Source organism: Prinia subflava, chromosome 8, assembly GCF_021018805.1.
Source record: "Prinia subflava isolate CZ2003 ecotype Zambia chromosome 8, Cam_Psub_1.2, whole genome shotgun sequence".
NCBI lineage: Eukaryota > Metazoa > Chordata > Aves > Passeriformes > Cisticolidae > Prinia > Prinia subflava.
The window spans coordinates 27,406,555-27,422,221 of record NC_086254.1 but is presented as its reverse complement, the minus strand read 5'-3'; the positions used below and the strand labels follow the sequence as shown (position 1 = coordinate 27,422,221).

Sequence of the window (15,667 nt, the reverse complement as noted above, 5' to 3'; positions counted from 1 at the left end):
CTCTCTGTCCACATAAGTATGAAAGTTGTTTTGGGACACACCAGGAAACCAACCCAGTGCTGGATACAACACCTGGGCAAATTCTTGATCATTTCAAGGGATGGGGATGTAAGATCTGCCCCCTGTGCTCCAGGCTGCAGCAGCACTTGGACACCTTATTGCTCAGGCACATTTAGTAAGAGTTAAACATCTCATTTTTGAGATGATGCTTCCATCCCTGCCAAGCAAATGAAGGGGGCACAAACCAAAATAAACCCACGGAACAGCCTTTGGACTGTCACATCCCAGGCTGGAGCAGAGGGTGTTTGCACTTACAGTGTCTCCTCTGGGCCCCCGGAATCCCTGAGGTCCTTTGCTCCCTTGGTCTCCCTGTGACAGAGCAGGAAAAGCCATTCAGCATCTCCACCAGCCACGGACAGAGATTGCTCATTCCACAGAGGGTGGAATGAGGAGGGTTTGGGGCTCTTTGCTGGTGTCAGCAGAGGGGTGAGCACACACAGCCCTGAGATCTCGGCTGCACTTCCCAGTGACACTCCCATTCCTGGCACACTCCAATCCCTGGCACACTCCTATTCCTGACACACTCCAATTCCTGACACACTCCCATTCCTGACACACTCCCATTCCTGACACACTCCCATCCCTGACACACTCCAATCCCTGACACACTCCCATTCCTGACACACTCCAATCCCTGACACACTCCAATTCCTGACACACTCCCATTCCTGACACACTCCCATTCCTGACACACTCCAATTCCTGACACACTCCAATCCCTGACACACTCCCATTCCTGACACACTCCCATCCCTGACACACTCCCATTCCTGACACACTCCCATTCCTGACACACTCCAATCCCTGACACACTCCCATTCCTGACACACTCCCATCCCTGACACACTCCAATCCCTGGCACACTCCAATCCCTGACACACTCCAATCCCTGACACACTCCCATTCCTGACACACTCCAATTCCTGACACACTCCCATTCCTGACACACTCCAATTCCTGACACACTCCAATTCCTGACACACTCCCATTCCTGACACACTCCAATCCCTGACACACTCCAACCCCTGACACACTCCAACCCCTGACACACTCCAATTCCTGACACACTCCCATCTCTGACACACTCCAATTCCAATTCCTGACACACTCCCATTCCTGACACACTCCAATTCCTGACACACTCCAATTCCTGACACACCCCCTGCAGCAGGGACCTGGCCAACAACCCCTCAGGGCAGAGACCGACTTCCCCTTCCTTTAATGAAGCAATTTCTTTAAGCAGAAACAGAGTGGGAGAAAAGCTTTAATATTTACTGTCTAGATCCTGCTGGGTGTAATGAAAGGTTTGGTGAGAAAGTACCTAATTTTATTTTAGTTTGGATGAATTTCTTCTATAATAGCAAGAGGAGGGAGGGGTCCCCAGAGAGTGGTGCTGCAGAAGGGAGCTCTGCAGGAGGATGGGGATTGCATCCTCAATACACAGCTATTTCTGCTTGGAGCAAAAATCCTTGAGAGCTGTGGGAACAGACCAGGCTCAAGGGATGTAAGCTCAAAACAGGGCTGATTCTTGTCCAAAAGCAATGGATATTCCCTTCTGCAGTGCTTGCCCACAGCTGCTGCTGCTCAAGGAAGGGCAGCGAAGCACAGAGAGCAATGGAAATGTGGTGGATTTATTCTGGTGTGGGGCGTGTAAGGTCTGGGTCAGGTAAAATAACATTGCTCTAAGGCAGGGAAAGGGCAAAGGGAATAATCTGATGGAGGTGGCCAGCACAGCCTCCTGCTCACTGGCAGCAGAGCTCAGGAAGGAGGAATAAACAAGGCAGGGCCAGAGAGACTGGGGTACATACAGCTTTTCCTGGAGGTCCTGGGATTCCAGGTGGGCCTCTGAATCCAATGTCACCCTGCAGAGAACAGACACCATTGAGATGCTGGGCTTGGCAGAGCATGAAGGAGCAGAATCCCCACCTTGTACCACAGCCTGGGGAAACACAAAAGCCCTGGAAGGACACCCTGTATCTCCTGCTGGTTTGTAGGACAGACATGCAAAAAATCCCACCCTGAACAAAGGGGTTTTACCCTGGATCTCCTCACCTTTGTACCTCTGATACACTGATACCATTCATGGCCTTGCTATCCTGTAACACTCTTACTCCTAAATAAATGCATGACTTCATCCAGTTCCAAACCATTCAGGCTCTGGGCTGCTGCTCAGGGGACTGTGACAAGAGCCCAAAGCCTCAATGAGCTGGAGATCGACCCTGTTCTCACTGAGGAGCCTTTTTGTGTCCTGAAAACCTTTGTCCATCAGTGATTTTCTGGCTTTTTCTTGTAAAGAGACAGAACAGAAAGTGAAATATTCACGAGAAGTTTCTCTCTTTTTTTTTTTTTAGGATTCTATAACATTGTCAGTCTTGCCCTTTGGTTGGAATGGTTCAGCCTGGCTGAGCCTGACCCTGCCAGCCCCTCGGGTGTGTGGATTCTCCTGGCCTGGAAAGGTTCTTCTGATGGAGAAGCTGCAGGGAACAGCCCACCCTCTGTGCCTTTATGAGTTTCCCAGTGGAATTCAGTGCCAATGGCACCTCTCAAAAGACAAACTGGTGGTGGAGAGCAAAGGAAAAAATCAGAAGTTTTTTCTCACCCTGTCGCCAGCTGGACCCACTGGACCAGGGAGGCCTCTTAGTCCTCTTGGGCCCTAATTAAGAGAAGAAATCAAAGCTCAGTCCCTGTTTGTGTACCCAAGGTGACTGATGGCCCCACGGAGCTCCACAGTGAGAGGACATGGAGGGGAGAGGAGAGGAGGGGTTACCTGCAGGCCAACACCACCAGGAGCTCCTGGAGGGCCGGGAGGGCCAGGGTTACCCTGGGGGAGAAAAATCCATCATCAGACAGGAGAGGGACAGCAGCAGCCTGCAAACTCACAGCCAGGGACATCCCTGTCCATTCTCCTTGAGCTCCCTCTCACCCTCCCAGATTCCTCTTCAGATTTTGCTTCTACATTACAATTTCTTCTATGTGCAAGAACAGATCAGTCAGGAATTTATCCAAGAGATTAATGCAGGGCTTTTCCTGAGCTGACATCCCTGCATGGGGAAGGAGAGCTGTTAAACTGATCTTCACATGATGATCCCTGGAAAGATGAATTTTCTTGGTCCTACTGGGAGGGCAGGGGAACCCAATGCACTTCAGCCAAAGTATCTGCTCCTTGTTCAGCCAACAGCCTCATTCCTCCCTGTCTCCTTGAAAAAAATCACTTATTTCTTTTTCAAGGTGTTTTTAAAGACAGAATTCCTCCTCCATTACTTTTAAGTTGAAGTTTACCTTCTCTCCTTGTTTTCCTACTTCACCAGGCTCCCCTTTGTGACCAGTGTGTCCCTAGAAATAAGAGTTAGGATTATTCACATCCCAGTAGAGTCTTGTTTTAAAATCAAATTTGGTGAGGCAGCTGTGAAACCTAAACCCCCACATCCCAAATGACTCCCAGAGAAAACAGTCTGTAGGTGTGCTGTGAGTGGAGATTATCCAGGTACCAGTGTCAGAACTGATGTATTTCCAGGAAATACCCAGAGTTTTCCAGAGTGATTTGCACTGGACTGAGCTCATGGTCTGGATGCAACTCTCAAATGCAGATCAGGGACCAGAACTCAGTTCCCACCACTTCAAAAAAGGGGATGAGTCACTCCTGAGAGCCCCATTCTGCATTTTTAACCCCCCTTTAAAGTCATCTTTAATGTCTTCATCTTCAAGCTTGCACAGAAATCCATGCCCCACTGGAAGCTTTTATCCATGCTCTGATTCAATTTGTGTCTTGGCTCTTTTCCTGTAACTGTGGGAGAGACCCAGGCTGATTTCAGCCGTGGCAGATGTTATTCCTCACCACAACAGAGGTCCTGTGCACCATTTGCATCATCACTGGAGAGTTCCACAGGGTTTTCCATTTCATGAGCTATGAATTTTGAGCAGTTATGCCCTAAACATTTTGTGTTTGTAATGATATTTATGACTCAGTGCAGAGACCAAACAGACCTGAGAAAGGTCACTTGAGGAGGAACTGAGAGCATTTCCCAGGAGTTCACCCACTCTCTGCCAACTTCTAAACCCTGCTAAAAGAACTTGAATCACTTTTTACTCTGTCTCACTACTGGAGTCCATAACTGCAAAGACTTCATGTGAGCCACAGAGGGGACAGAGGAGGAGATGTTTAACTCCTGAGGGCTGAGAACTTGAATTTACACACCAGAGCCCAACAACTAAACAGGAATCTGCCTGGTGCTCCACTGGCTATAAAAACAACAATTAAATTGTGTTACATTGATGATGTAAGTTAGGTTTTGCAGTTTAAGGACTGGTGAGGTTTTTCCAGCTCTCAGGCCTGGAAAGGCAGCCCCTGGTTCTTGAGGCAGCCCTGAGCTGCTGCCCCTGTTTGTTCCTGTCCATCAGGAACAGGCTCCAGAGGATTTTAATCAATGCCAAGAGTTACATTTCATTTGTAGGAATAAATGCAAATGCATGGCTGCTTTGGGAGGTGTGGAGCCTATATATAGAGATTGTATATACAATTTAATGCAGGGGTTCATAGTGCTGTTTGTTTTGGGAGACAAATCCTGATGATTCCTTACCTTGAAGCCTGGCATTCCTGGGGGCCCTGGGGGACCTGGTGGGCACAGAGCTGGGCACTGCAGGGAACAGGAACACTTTGGTTTAACAGGCACACAGCACATCCAGGGAGGCTGGCTTCACCCATTAGGTGAAAAAGTCATGTGGGTTTTGTCTTTAAATTCACTAAATCTAAATGGAATCACATTATCATGGGTGGACCAACATTTCCCTGAGGAATGGGGTCCCAGAGGTCCTGGTAACTCACAAAATAATGATTTCTGAATGGCCTGCTCCACTTGGAACACAGGCTGTGAGACTTTCTGGAGGCTGACAGTGTCCACAGTCCAAAATGCTGAAGAGCACAAGATTCCCACTGAAGCTGGATCAGTTTCTTCAAATCATTAATCCCATATTCAATCCTCTGCATTAACTGACCCCTATTAATTCCCTTTAGCCAACAGGGACAGGCATCAGAGTTAATTGAAGGGCATCAATAAAAAAATAACACCTGTAAGCTGATCTCTGCAGATGTCTAGGGGTGGGAGAGCCCCTGGTGGGAACTCCAGGGTGGGAACAGATCAGAACATGCATGGAAATTTCATGAGGAAAAGGCCATACTTTTAAAACTTTACAAATAGCTCTTCATTTGTTTTGTTGGGTTTTTTTTTTTCTTTTAATACAACTTCAGGCAGCACCTCTGTAGCAAAAATTTAATTTTCTAGTATATTCCACAGGGTAACTTAAATTAAACGTGCAGAAATAGCATCATTTTCTATTAACTCCCATGTGATGTGCCATAAGGCAGCCTAAACTGACTCGGAGCTTTTTTTGGGGCATGCCAATTAGAAAACCAAAGAAGCTGTCACAACAACAGCTGTGAAATCTGCAAATGTCACTTCCATCCTTCATGGACTTAACACTCCCCTGGAATAAAGAGATCAAGGCTTTCTCCTGAGGAAGGAGGCCCATACAAAGCACATGTCCATGGTGCCAGTGCCACCATCCCTGGAAATAAACAGTGCTGCACACACAGCCCTTCCTGCTGCAAAGCAGGATTGGAAGCATGAAGAGCTGCTGTCTTTTACCAAATGCTGGAGTCGTTTAGCATGTGAAGAATTCATGCTAAATGAGCATTTTGGGAAGCAAAAAGCAAGCACAAAATCAAAGACTGGCTTGGGATGGAAGGGATCTTAAAACTCATCCCATTCCACTCTCTGCCATGGCAGGGACACCTTCCACTGTCCCAGGCTGCTCCAAGCCCTGTCCAACCTGGCCTTGGACACTTCCAGGGATGGGGCAGCCACAGCTTCTCTGGGAATCTGTTCCAGTGCACATCTGCCTCCTTGAAAAAACATTCCAGTCCAGGAACACACACCCCACTCTTGTACATCCTGGTAAGGGGGTTTAAACCCACACCTGCAGCTCTAAACAGTGCATGTCAAATGCTCAGGCACTCCCCCAGCTGTGCCAACCAAAAGTCACATCAGGGATTGAACCAAAGCACATTTTCATGCTTCATAAAGAAAAACCTACCTGAAGGTCCCCCCCGCCGTCAGGAAGGGCTCCTGGCAGACCCTGCAATTCAGGGAAGGGTGGCTTTTAAACACAGGACAAACAGCAGGAGGAACACAATTTCTAGGAGAATTCTTACAGAGCCAGCTCAGCTGGATCAGCACAAGGCACGATCTCAGCCCCACAGCCTAAAGTGCTGCCCTGAGCTGGAGCAGTTCTCAAACCCAGACACATCAGGGCTGGAACATCCCCTGGGATGCCCAGCTGGGCTTGGGAAGGGCCTGGGGCTCAGGGGATGGAGGCAGCAGTCACAGAAGAGCAGCTGTGCCTGGCATCCTCCTGGCCTTGGGAAAACCCTCCCAACCCCACTATCCAACACTCCAGAGAGGCCACAGCAAACCCAAAGCAGGGAATTGATTGCAAGCCCCACTTGCTGGCCCTACAAGAAGAAATCCTGATTCAAGCAAGCACAAAAACCTTCCCTGAGTGAGCAACAAGCCCACTCCATGCCCTGTGTGCCATAAATGTGGGGTTAATTTAGTCCTTCCTCACACAGAGCACAAATAACAAACAGGAGATCACCAAAACATCCAAGAGCAGCCAGGGAAAAGTCCCTGCTCTCCTCAGGGCACGGTGTTTATGCTCTGCTGAATGCTCGTGGCAGTGGCAGCAAATAAAAAGTGCAGCAAGAGGAAAATTCCAGACTCCCCCCAGGAATTTTCTCACATTTATTTTCAAGTCTCAACTTACTGGAGGCCCAGGTGGTCCAGGAGGCCCTGGGAATCCTGGCAGACCAAAAGGTCCCTAAAAGGAAAGAAAAATAATGAGAATTCCTTTTCAATGTAAATGCAAAGGAATGTGAGGGGTGGTTACCAAAATGTCACTTCAGAGACAGGTAAGAGACAAAAATTGAATTCATTCCTCTGTGGCTGTGACACATCCAGTAAATGAGGATTAAACTCACAGAAGGGCCCCGAAATCCATGTCCTCCTGGGAGCCCACTAGGTCCTGGAGGCCCCTGTTGAACAGAGAGAAGAGTTTGTACATCTGTGGTGACCCTGACACCCAGAGCCCGGGCAGGCAGCAGCTGGGCTGTCCCCATGTCCCCAATCCCCCCAGGAGCTCCATCCTGCACCAGACCAGTGTTCCCAAGGCACCCCTTGCTTTTTACTCCAGGTTCCCCTGGAATTCACTGCCAGTCTGCATCCCTCAGGCACAGGGCAGCTCTCAGGAACCACCAAGCAAAAGCTGCCCCAGAATTTTTTTGGTCACCTCCACTGTTTATAAGGCTGCTGTGCCCTGAATTTACCCCAGAGCCAGCTTCCCCAGGGTGGAGCAAGGAGAAAACCCCACAAGGTCAATGATCTGCAGGACTCCACATCCCTCTGCCTGGCACAGCAGAAGGACTTAAGGCCTGGGGTGGGTTTGCAACACTCAGGGTATTCAATAAAATCAGACTCTTAATTTACAACTTCTTATGGAAAAAAATATTCTTGTTACTTACTGGAGGTCCTGGTAGTCCTTTGCCCTGGAAACAACATTTGAAACAGTAAAAGATCACTCAGAAACTGAACAGACAGGAAGAAAAAAACCCCGTGAACCAAGAAAAAAAAATGCTTCTAATGCTTCTAATTTTTTTTGTTGTTCTTCTAAGTTTCCTTATCACTCCCTTGCCCCTAATGATTATAATTTGCAATCAGAGCAGAGTCTTGATGAATCCTTTTGTTGCCTCTAATAATTTGTATTCCCTTTCCATCTCTGTTACCTATGAGATATCTGTAAGAAAAGAGATGTGTGGTGACACAAGAGTGGGACATGGAGAGCAAGACAACATCCCAGTTTATCTATTTCTCCTTTTTCTTTTCCTTTTATTTTTGATTAGACATTAGATGGTGTCTAATAATTGTGATAGCATTTGATATGTCAGTCTTCAGCCCAGGCTGGTTTGTTTTTAGAACACCTCAGGGAATAAAACCAGGTCTGTGTAACCAGAACAGGTCACACATACATATTCAAACATTTCAAAAAATATGTTCACTCATTCAGGCTTTGATCCTTTTGGTTGGGGTACAAAGCTCCCCATCCTCTCTTGGTGATGGTTTTGGCACAATATTCCATTCTTTTAGCACATGTGGGAGGTACTTACAGCTGGTCCAGGTGGCCCAGCAGGTCCCAATGCACCCTGTGGGAATAAAACAGGATAAAAAATTAGCAGGGATAAAAGAGAAACCCTCATATGGGGAGTCACCAAGGCCTGCTCCCCTTGACACCAAGCTTTGCTTGGAAACTCCAGCAGTGGCTTGGAGAAACAGGACACAACTGGAGATGCTCAGCTGCATTCACACTCAATTTTGTCCTTACATTCACAGATAAGGACAAAACTTACGGATAATTACTCTGGAAGTCCCTGCTGGCCTCAGATGAATATCTAAATGTCCTCCATGAATATATAAACGTTCATAAATTGAATTCTATCTACTTGAAATATTCTCATTCATAATACATTCACACTGTAGATCCAATAACTAGGTTTTCTAAAACTATTAACAAAATTCGGATTTGTTCTAGTGAATTTTATTAGTTCATCAATTTTACTTTCAAGAAAAGCCAAAGATTTGGCAGCTTCTGCTTCTTCACTTGCTTCATTGGCAAATCCCCATCTCCTTTTCCCAGTTTGCATTCCTGCTCTTAGGCTTCACTGGAGCTTGGTGAACTCATGGCTCAGACTGGAATTAATCTTGAAGCTGTGAAGTTCCTGCTTGACTGAAGATAAGAACACAGAGAGACCTCCTCAACCCCTTTGCTGCATTGCAAAGCTGCCAGCAGGCTGTAAAATTAATTATGGGTGATGATTCTGAAACAGAATTGCAGCGTGGGTTGGGTTGGAAGAGACCTTAAAACATCTCATGGACAGGGACAGGGACAACTTCCAGGGGTCAGGGACAGAGCAGGGACATCTCCTTGCACAGGGACAAAGCCCCCATGGCCTCTCCCCAGCCCAAACCTCCCCAAAGTTCTGCACAGGAACACCTCAAGGACAATGTCCTGAGCTGGAATTAAAGGGTGTCAGCCCCTGGGGACCAGCAGAAGGAGGAGGATGGGCAGACTGGAGAATGTCCCAGCACACACAGCTCCCATGGTGACCCCAGGGATGACACCCGCCCTCTCCATGTTCTGTGGGCCAAAGGAGATTGGAAATGTTTTCCCTTGTTAAGCTTAAGGAGAAAGACACAGAGGACCCAAGGCCTCGTTAAGAGTGTTCTTGTGAGCAGAGGACTGGAATCCAACAAAAATCAGCTCTGAGTGGCAGCTCATTCATTTCTCCTGCTGCAGGTTCCTCTGCTCTGCCTCCAGTCACTTTTATCTTCAGGCTACAAATCCTCACAACTGCTGATGGCTGTAAGGGACAAGCTGGGATCTCCTCCTGCAAGGAAAACTTCGAATTCCTGGTGCCTCCTGACTATCACCCTAATTCTGACAGCAACTGCATCACCTTTCTGCTTTGTCCAACAGGTCAGAAAGTTGGCAGAGCACCCAAAATGCCAAATGTTGACCCTTTGCACCCCCCAGTTTTGATACCTTGGAGGGTGTAAGGTGCAGAATGCAGCAGTGAACATTCCTGGTAAGGTAAGAAACTGTGAAGTCCCTGAACCAGCTGATGCTACTGCATTAAGCAAAGGAGAAACTCTAATTTACATCTCATTTTTAATTGTCTGACTCAACTCGTTCTCCTGGTAACAATGTTCTTTCTCTTTTGATTAGAAAATGCTATCACCATAATTTTTCACTTTGTAGTAATTTACTCTGTGAATAGACAACTATGGAGCATAGAAAATACTTGATTATTATGATGTTCATAAATGGAAGTGAATAATTATGTTTTCCTTATTGCTTTCATTGAAAAGTAACAAACTTCAAAATGGCCTTTGAGAACTTTCAAAGGAAGGCCACCTGTACCCAGCACGGATGTCAGGACTCAGCTCAACCCCATATTTTTATTTATTAAAAAGATATTAAATATATATTAAAAATTATATATTTTATTTATTAAAAATAAAGGGGCTCTAAAACTAAAAAAACAAGTAGGCTTGATCTAATCAGTCTTGAAGCAGAAGCTGATGCATGCTGAGAGCAGCAGGAGATATTTAAGTAAAAATCCTTTTGGAAATGTTTGGCAATAAAGTATTACTGAAAATCCTACGCTACACAGCTTTGCTCTCAGACATTCCAGTTCAAAAAAATCAAGCTTTTTTAGAAGAAATCAGAGTGTTAAGCACGAATTCAAGCCCACAGCAATAAGTAAACAGCTTATTTCAGCGAGTCCTGCAAGACTGAAATGTGTTCTAAAAAGCAGGGAGAAAAAAAGCAAGTCAGGCTAACAATGCTGCCATTTAGAGTGCTAAAGCTTTTCGAGGAATTCCCTTTCCCCAGGTTTTTATTAGACCAATTAAAACAATTTCCCAGATGGAGCACTGACCTTGAAAAGCTGCCATAAATGAGGAGGGGTCCAGGCCTGCCCCACGCTGCCAGGCTGAGCTCCAGGATGTGGGAAAGCAAAGGGCAGCTCTGCCTGGGGCTCCTGCCCAGCAGCCAGAGGGGAAGCCCTGGTGCCCAGGAATTATCCCTGCAAGGCAGGAGCTGTGTGCTAACCTGGCATGGGCAAGCCCTGCCACCCAGCCCAAACAGGGCACAGAGCTGCTCACAGCCTTCCCGGGGTGGTCCTGAGCTTTCCTGCTGGAAAAATCAGGGATGTGGTCCCAGATGCTGCTGGGCTCTCGGCACAGAATGTCTGAGAGGGATTTTTGCAGGTTTGGGTCTCTGGGGAGAAAGATGGGCACAAGGGACAGAAAAGGAGTGGGGTTTAGGGTGGTGGTGATGAGCAGGGGCTCAGAGCTGTGGTCAGGGTATTTGGGTCCTGCCACTCAGCATTCCCAGTGACCACACAAACTTTGCCTGGCACATGGGACAGGAAGAAGAGCATATCACAAATACACGGCTGCACCACTCATCCCCTTAAATAACTGACAGATTTTTTAGATTTGACTAAGTCCTTGGAGCAGCAAGTGGATTATTGGGCTGCACTGAGCAGGTTACAATAATCCAGCCCATCAGTGCAGCCCTGAGTCCAAGAGATCAGCAAGCCAGCTGTGGACACAAGCCTGATATTCCCATTTGGGAGACAGGAGAACAGCCATGCTGGATCACAGTCTGTGCTGAGTGGCTCATTAATGATTATTTCTTAATGTCACAGGGAGGCCTAAGAGGGGGTGATGGCTGTGGATGATCTGAAGGACATCTGTACCATCTCTGGCAGTTGTTTCTCTGTCCCTGTGCTGCCCCTCAGCAGAGCTGGAATATGCAGGAAGCAGAAAAAATTCTTATTTCTTACTAGGCTGGCTAGGGAACACTATGGCAACTAATAATGCAACCATATGGACAGTTCCAGATATAATAAAAGGCAAAAGTTCAAACAATTAATACACAGTAGCATTAATTATAAACAACACAGATCTGCCAACTCAGACTGCAGATAAAGGGCAAAATAACTTCACTTTGATAAACTTCACAACTGAGTCTGCTTCAAGAAACTTGTTGGGTACTTGAAATATCCCCAGTACAGCCACCACTGAAGCAACCCCAGCAGGTTCAAAGCCATGTGAAAGAAAGGTGGATTTCATGCCCTGGCTAATGAAAAGCCACCTGGGGCTGCATTTCAAGGATCCAAGTATTCTGCAAGGGTTTACAGCAGGATCAACACTTGGTGAATATCACCAATTTACAGCAGAATGTGGAAATCATGCCTACAATCAGTGACAGTGAGCATTTAAAGGGATTTAGGGCCTAATGAGGTACTCACACGGTCTCCTGGAGGCCCATTTGGGCCAGGTGGGCCATCAGTTCCTGTTAAACCCTGTAAAAAAACCCAAAAGATCAAGAGAATGCCATCCCGTCAGCACCACAGCTCAAAATCCCTCATCTCATATTCCTTAATTCAGCCTAGAGTTGCTTCTCCTTTAATTTCTCCTGATATGCAGGACACAGATGCAGGTCCAGGACTCACATTCCCTCTCCAGTAGGCACTGGGAATGATGAGGCACATCAGGAGAACACTCCTGCCCATGTGAAAGGTTTAAAAGACCCAAGAGAAGATGACAAAATACTCACATCCACTCCAGGAAGGCCAGGCAGTCCAGCTTCACCTGCAGCTCCAGGCTTCCCTGGCGCACCTTTTGGCCCCTAAATGAGGCAAGCAGTCAATTATTATAACAAAATAACAAGAGGAGTGTGGCAAGGATGGAAAAATGGATGCTCATTTGTTGGTGTGTTAACCTAGCACCATGCCACATGGGACAATCCCACAAAGAGAGGTGAATCTTGCTGTGAATCCATATCCAAGCCCTAAATTTCAGTGCTGTGGCTCCTTCCCACCTGCTCACGAGCTGTTCTTAGCAGGGGGAGGAAGGGATGCAGTAAATGGCCCAAACAAAGGGCTCTGGCACCTGGTGCAGTTTTGAACACCCTTTGGCAGACTGAAGCAGACTCAGAGCAGTGCCAAAAAACAACCATGTGATGTGGCTTGGTGCCATGACACCTGTCATTATACAGGTGAAGCTTTATCTCACTTATTTCATTCATTAATTTAACTTTTATTCTGTTTCACTGGCAGCAATGAAGCAGGAGAATGTGTTTGTCCCCTGGGGCAGTGCTGAGCATCCCCACCCCTGGGAATTTTGGGGCAAATGAAGAGGGAGGGGAGGCTGTGAGTGCCAGCTCGTGCCCTGTGTCCTCTCAAAAGGATGGAAAAGTCAATGACAAGCAGGAAATACTTACTGGTGGGCCTGGCAGACCAGGAGGGCCTGGCTCTCCCTAGAGGAAAGAGGAAAAAGTGTTAGTGCTGAACCTCTATTTTCCAGCAATGGTGTTTCTAGCTGCACTCAGACCTCTCCTTGTGCCCACTCCAAGATTTCCCTCTCTCACTCTCACGAGCTGATGCTCCAAACCCTGCTAGCCCCAAGCAGGATGAGCCTGGACAGTCCTTTCCAACATCCACAGCAGCAGATTTGGGGAAATGCCCATCCCCAGCCTCCCAGAGAGAACCAGTGCTCCTGCACAGTGCCCCCAGAACTTTCAACTTCTTCCAGATATAGTTTTGATATTTTATAATAAGTTTTTAATATCTTTTTAAATTTTATAGAATTTATTTGCACTTAGGACTGGCTGCAGGTGGGGCAGAGGGGAGGCTGGATGGGTCTTGTGGATTCCAAACATCTTCCTGGTGGAACAGAGGGATGCAGGGATAAACTGCAGCTTTGCAAGGCACAGCATGGAGCTGTGGTACTGCCAGGAGCTGGGGATTACCACCAAGTGAAGAATGAACAAACTGTCCACAATGATTTTCTTCAGATGACTAAACTTGGACAGGAAAAGCAAACAAGCACAGCCCCCAACTGATTTCCACCTAATCCAATTGCACAATCTGGGTTAAACACAATTTTCATACAATATTTCAAAAGCGCTCTATTTTTTTTTCTATTCTAATAAAAAGAAACTTTTGAAGAACAGCATTAAAGGTGTTTGCAAGACAATATTTCATAAGTCTTTAATCACTTCTGCCAGTTGTAAAGTCATTCATAAGTGTGTGTGTGGACTCCAGATAACAATTTATATTTTAATGTTAGGCCCCAAAAGAAGCAAACATTTATGAACAGCAGGAGCTTGACTGGAGCTTGGTTTCCATCTCATCCCACAGAAAACCACTTTGTGTCCCAGTCCCTGCTGGCTTTAGGATAAGTACACTGAATTTTGGGAGAGGTGTTGTGGGCAAGCAGAGGGGAACGGGCGAGCTGGTACCCTGGAAGAAGAAAATCTCTGGAAGAAGGGTGGAAATGACACCATCCCACCACGGGCCTGGTAATGAGGAGCCAGGAGGCGTTGGTAGAGCTGCGGAATTTATAGATGTTTCTATATTTACTGGAAGGCTGTGGGTAAATCTCTGGAGCCTGGAGCTGCTCAGGATTTATGTCCTGCACCACTGACCCACCAGAGGGTCCTTGAACAGAGGCATCTTTATGCTCTTTATGCTGAAGCAATTCCTTCAGTATCCTTTGCCCACAGCTTTTCCATAAATAGTTATCACTATGGTGGCTGGGGAAGGTTCCCTGCCAAGGAAATGAAAGGAGCAGTTCTTTAGAAATGAAAAGACAGCTGGAAATGGCAGCAGGGGTGGTTTGCTGCCTCCTCCAGCACCTGGGATTGCCAGCCCCTTGCATTTTTCCTTGCCTCTGAGGTGGGAATCTGCACAGGGAGGTGACAGCAGCAGCCAAGGCTGCTGGGCACCATCCAAAACCTTGATGCTGCCATGGTGGACCCCTGCAGGAGCACCAGAACTTGAGAGAGCTGAATCAAAAACCTCATCAGTGCTGGTACCCCCAGTGCCAGATCACTGGGAATTAGAGGCAAGGGCTGTCAGCAAAAGGAAATGCTCTCCTGGTGCTGTGTGAGGGAAGGAAGTTCACTCCTTCTCAGCAAGTCAAGCCAGGAGACAGAAAGCAGGGGGGGAAAAAAAAGCCCTTGATTTTTGAGAAGTGACAATTGCTTATTAGCAATTTAGGGAATTACATCCCCAGAAATAATTCACAGGAACTTGTCACTAATTCTTTCCATCAAAACATGCTGTTTCTAGTCTTGGGAGAGAGAGATTTTGCTTGTTACTGAGTATGAAACGAGGAGCTCGTTAAAGGCTTTAATTATAAAATATTTCAGAGAGACTTAATGTAGCAGCTCCCCCTGAAAGGCAGGGGTGAAAGCAGGACCTTGGAGAAATTGTGCTGATGGAGTTCATCCAGGCAGATATCCTGAATAATTCAGCTGCATGCTCTGCACCTCTCACTGCTCACAGCTGATGGCAGAGACTGCTGAACACCTCGGCAGAGCTCACCCAGCTCAGGGACACCCAGCAGCACTTCCACAGCACCTTCACCTGTCAGGGTGACCTGGCTGGAGTGGCTGACAGAGTTCAGGAGTACAGCACAGAAATTTTTCAAGTAGAATTAAAAAAAAACAAACAAAAAAGTCTCAGCACTAAAAGAAAAAAAATGAATGGTTTCAGTCCGCATCATTGACGCTGCCACTCAGGATCCACATCACCCTCCCCATGCAGCACTGGGAAAATGTAGAACAGTGCTGAATTCTATATACCATCATTTTCTGGAGTGTACTGACAAAAAAAAGGCAGCTCTTAGGCAAGGAGGCTGCGTGACTCTGCTCAACACCAGCCACAGCCCAGCACCTCCTCCTGTGCAGCTCCTGAAAGGACTCAGTGTCCTGGAGCCTGGCCTGGACAGCCAGACCACCTCACCTGGACAGGGCACTGACATCCTCTGGCCACAGGAGGGATGGGCTTCAAGTCTGTTCAAATTTCTACCATTTCTCTGTAGCCAGAACTCCAGACCAAGGCTGGGACTGCAGGACTTCGCACCTTAAAGACTTTACTCAGCCATTTGATTTATTAAGACTAAGTTCTTCACATTAATTAATG

The 15,667-nt window shown here is 47.0% G+C and overlaps 1 protein-coding gene across 1 annotated transcript in view; it reads right to left on the bottom strand.

The window, feature by feature from the left end:
* Window positions 1–15,667, bottom strand: part of COL9A3 (collagen type IX alpha 3 chain) — a 32,333-nt gene that overhangs the window by 13,812 nt on the left and 2,854 nt on the right. Inside the window, exons 3-16 of the mRNA XM_063404310.1 lie at window positions 12,961–12,996; window positions 12,295–12,366; window positions 11,987–12,040; window positions 8,276–8,311; window positions 7,634–7,657; window positions 7,094–7,147; window positions 6,880–6,933; window positions 6,151–6,192; window positions 4,638–4,694; window positions 3,340–3,393; window positions 2,828–2,881; window positions 2,660–2,713; window positions 1,869–1,922; window positions 316–369 (exon numbers count right to left, since the gene is read on the bottom strand). Of these exons, the coding sequence (XP_063260380.1) occupies window positions 316–369; window positions 1,869–1,922; window positions 2,660–2,713; window positions 2,828–2,881; window positions 3,340–3,393; window positions 4,638–4,694; window positions 6,151–6,192; window positions 6,880–6,933; window positions 7,094–7,147; window positions 7,634–7,657; window positions 8,276–8,311; window positions 11,987–12,040; window positions 12,295–12,366; window positions 12,961–12,996 (699 nt within the window). The remainder of the gene's footprint in view (window positions 1–315; window positions 370–1,868; window positions 1,923–2,659; window positions 2,714–2,827; window positions 2,882–3,339; window positions 3,394–4,637; window positions 4,695–6,150; window positions 6,193–6,879; window positions 6,934–7,093; window positions 7,148–7,633; window positions 7,658–8,275; window positions 8,312–11,986; window positions 12,041–12,294; window positions 12,367–12,960; window positions 12,997–15,667) is intronic.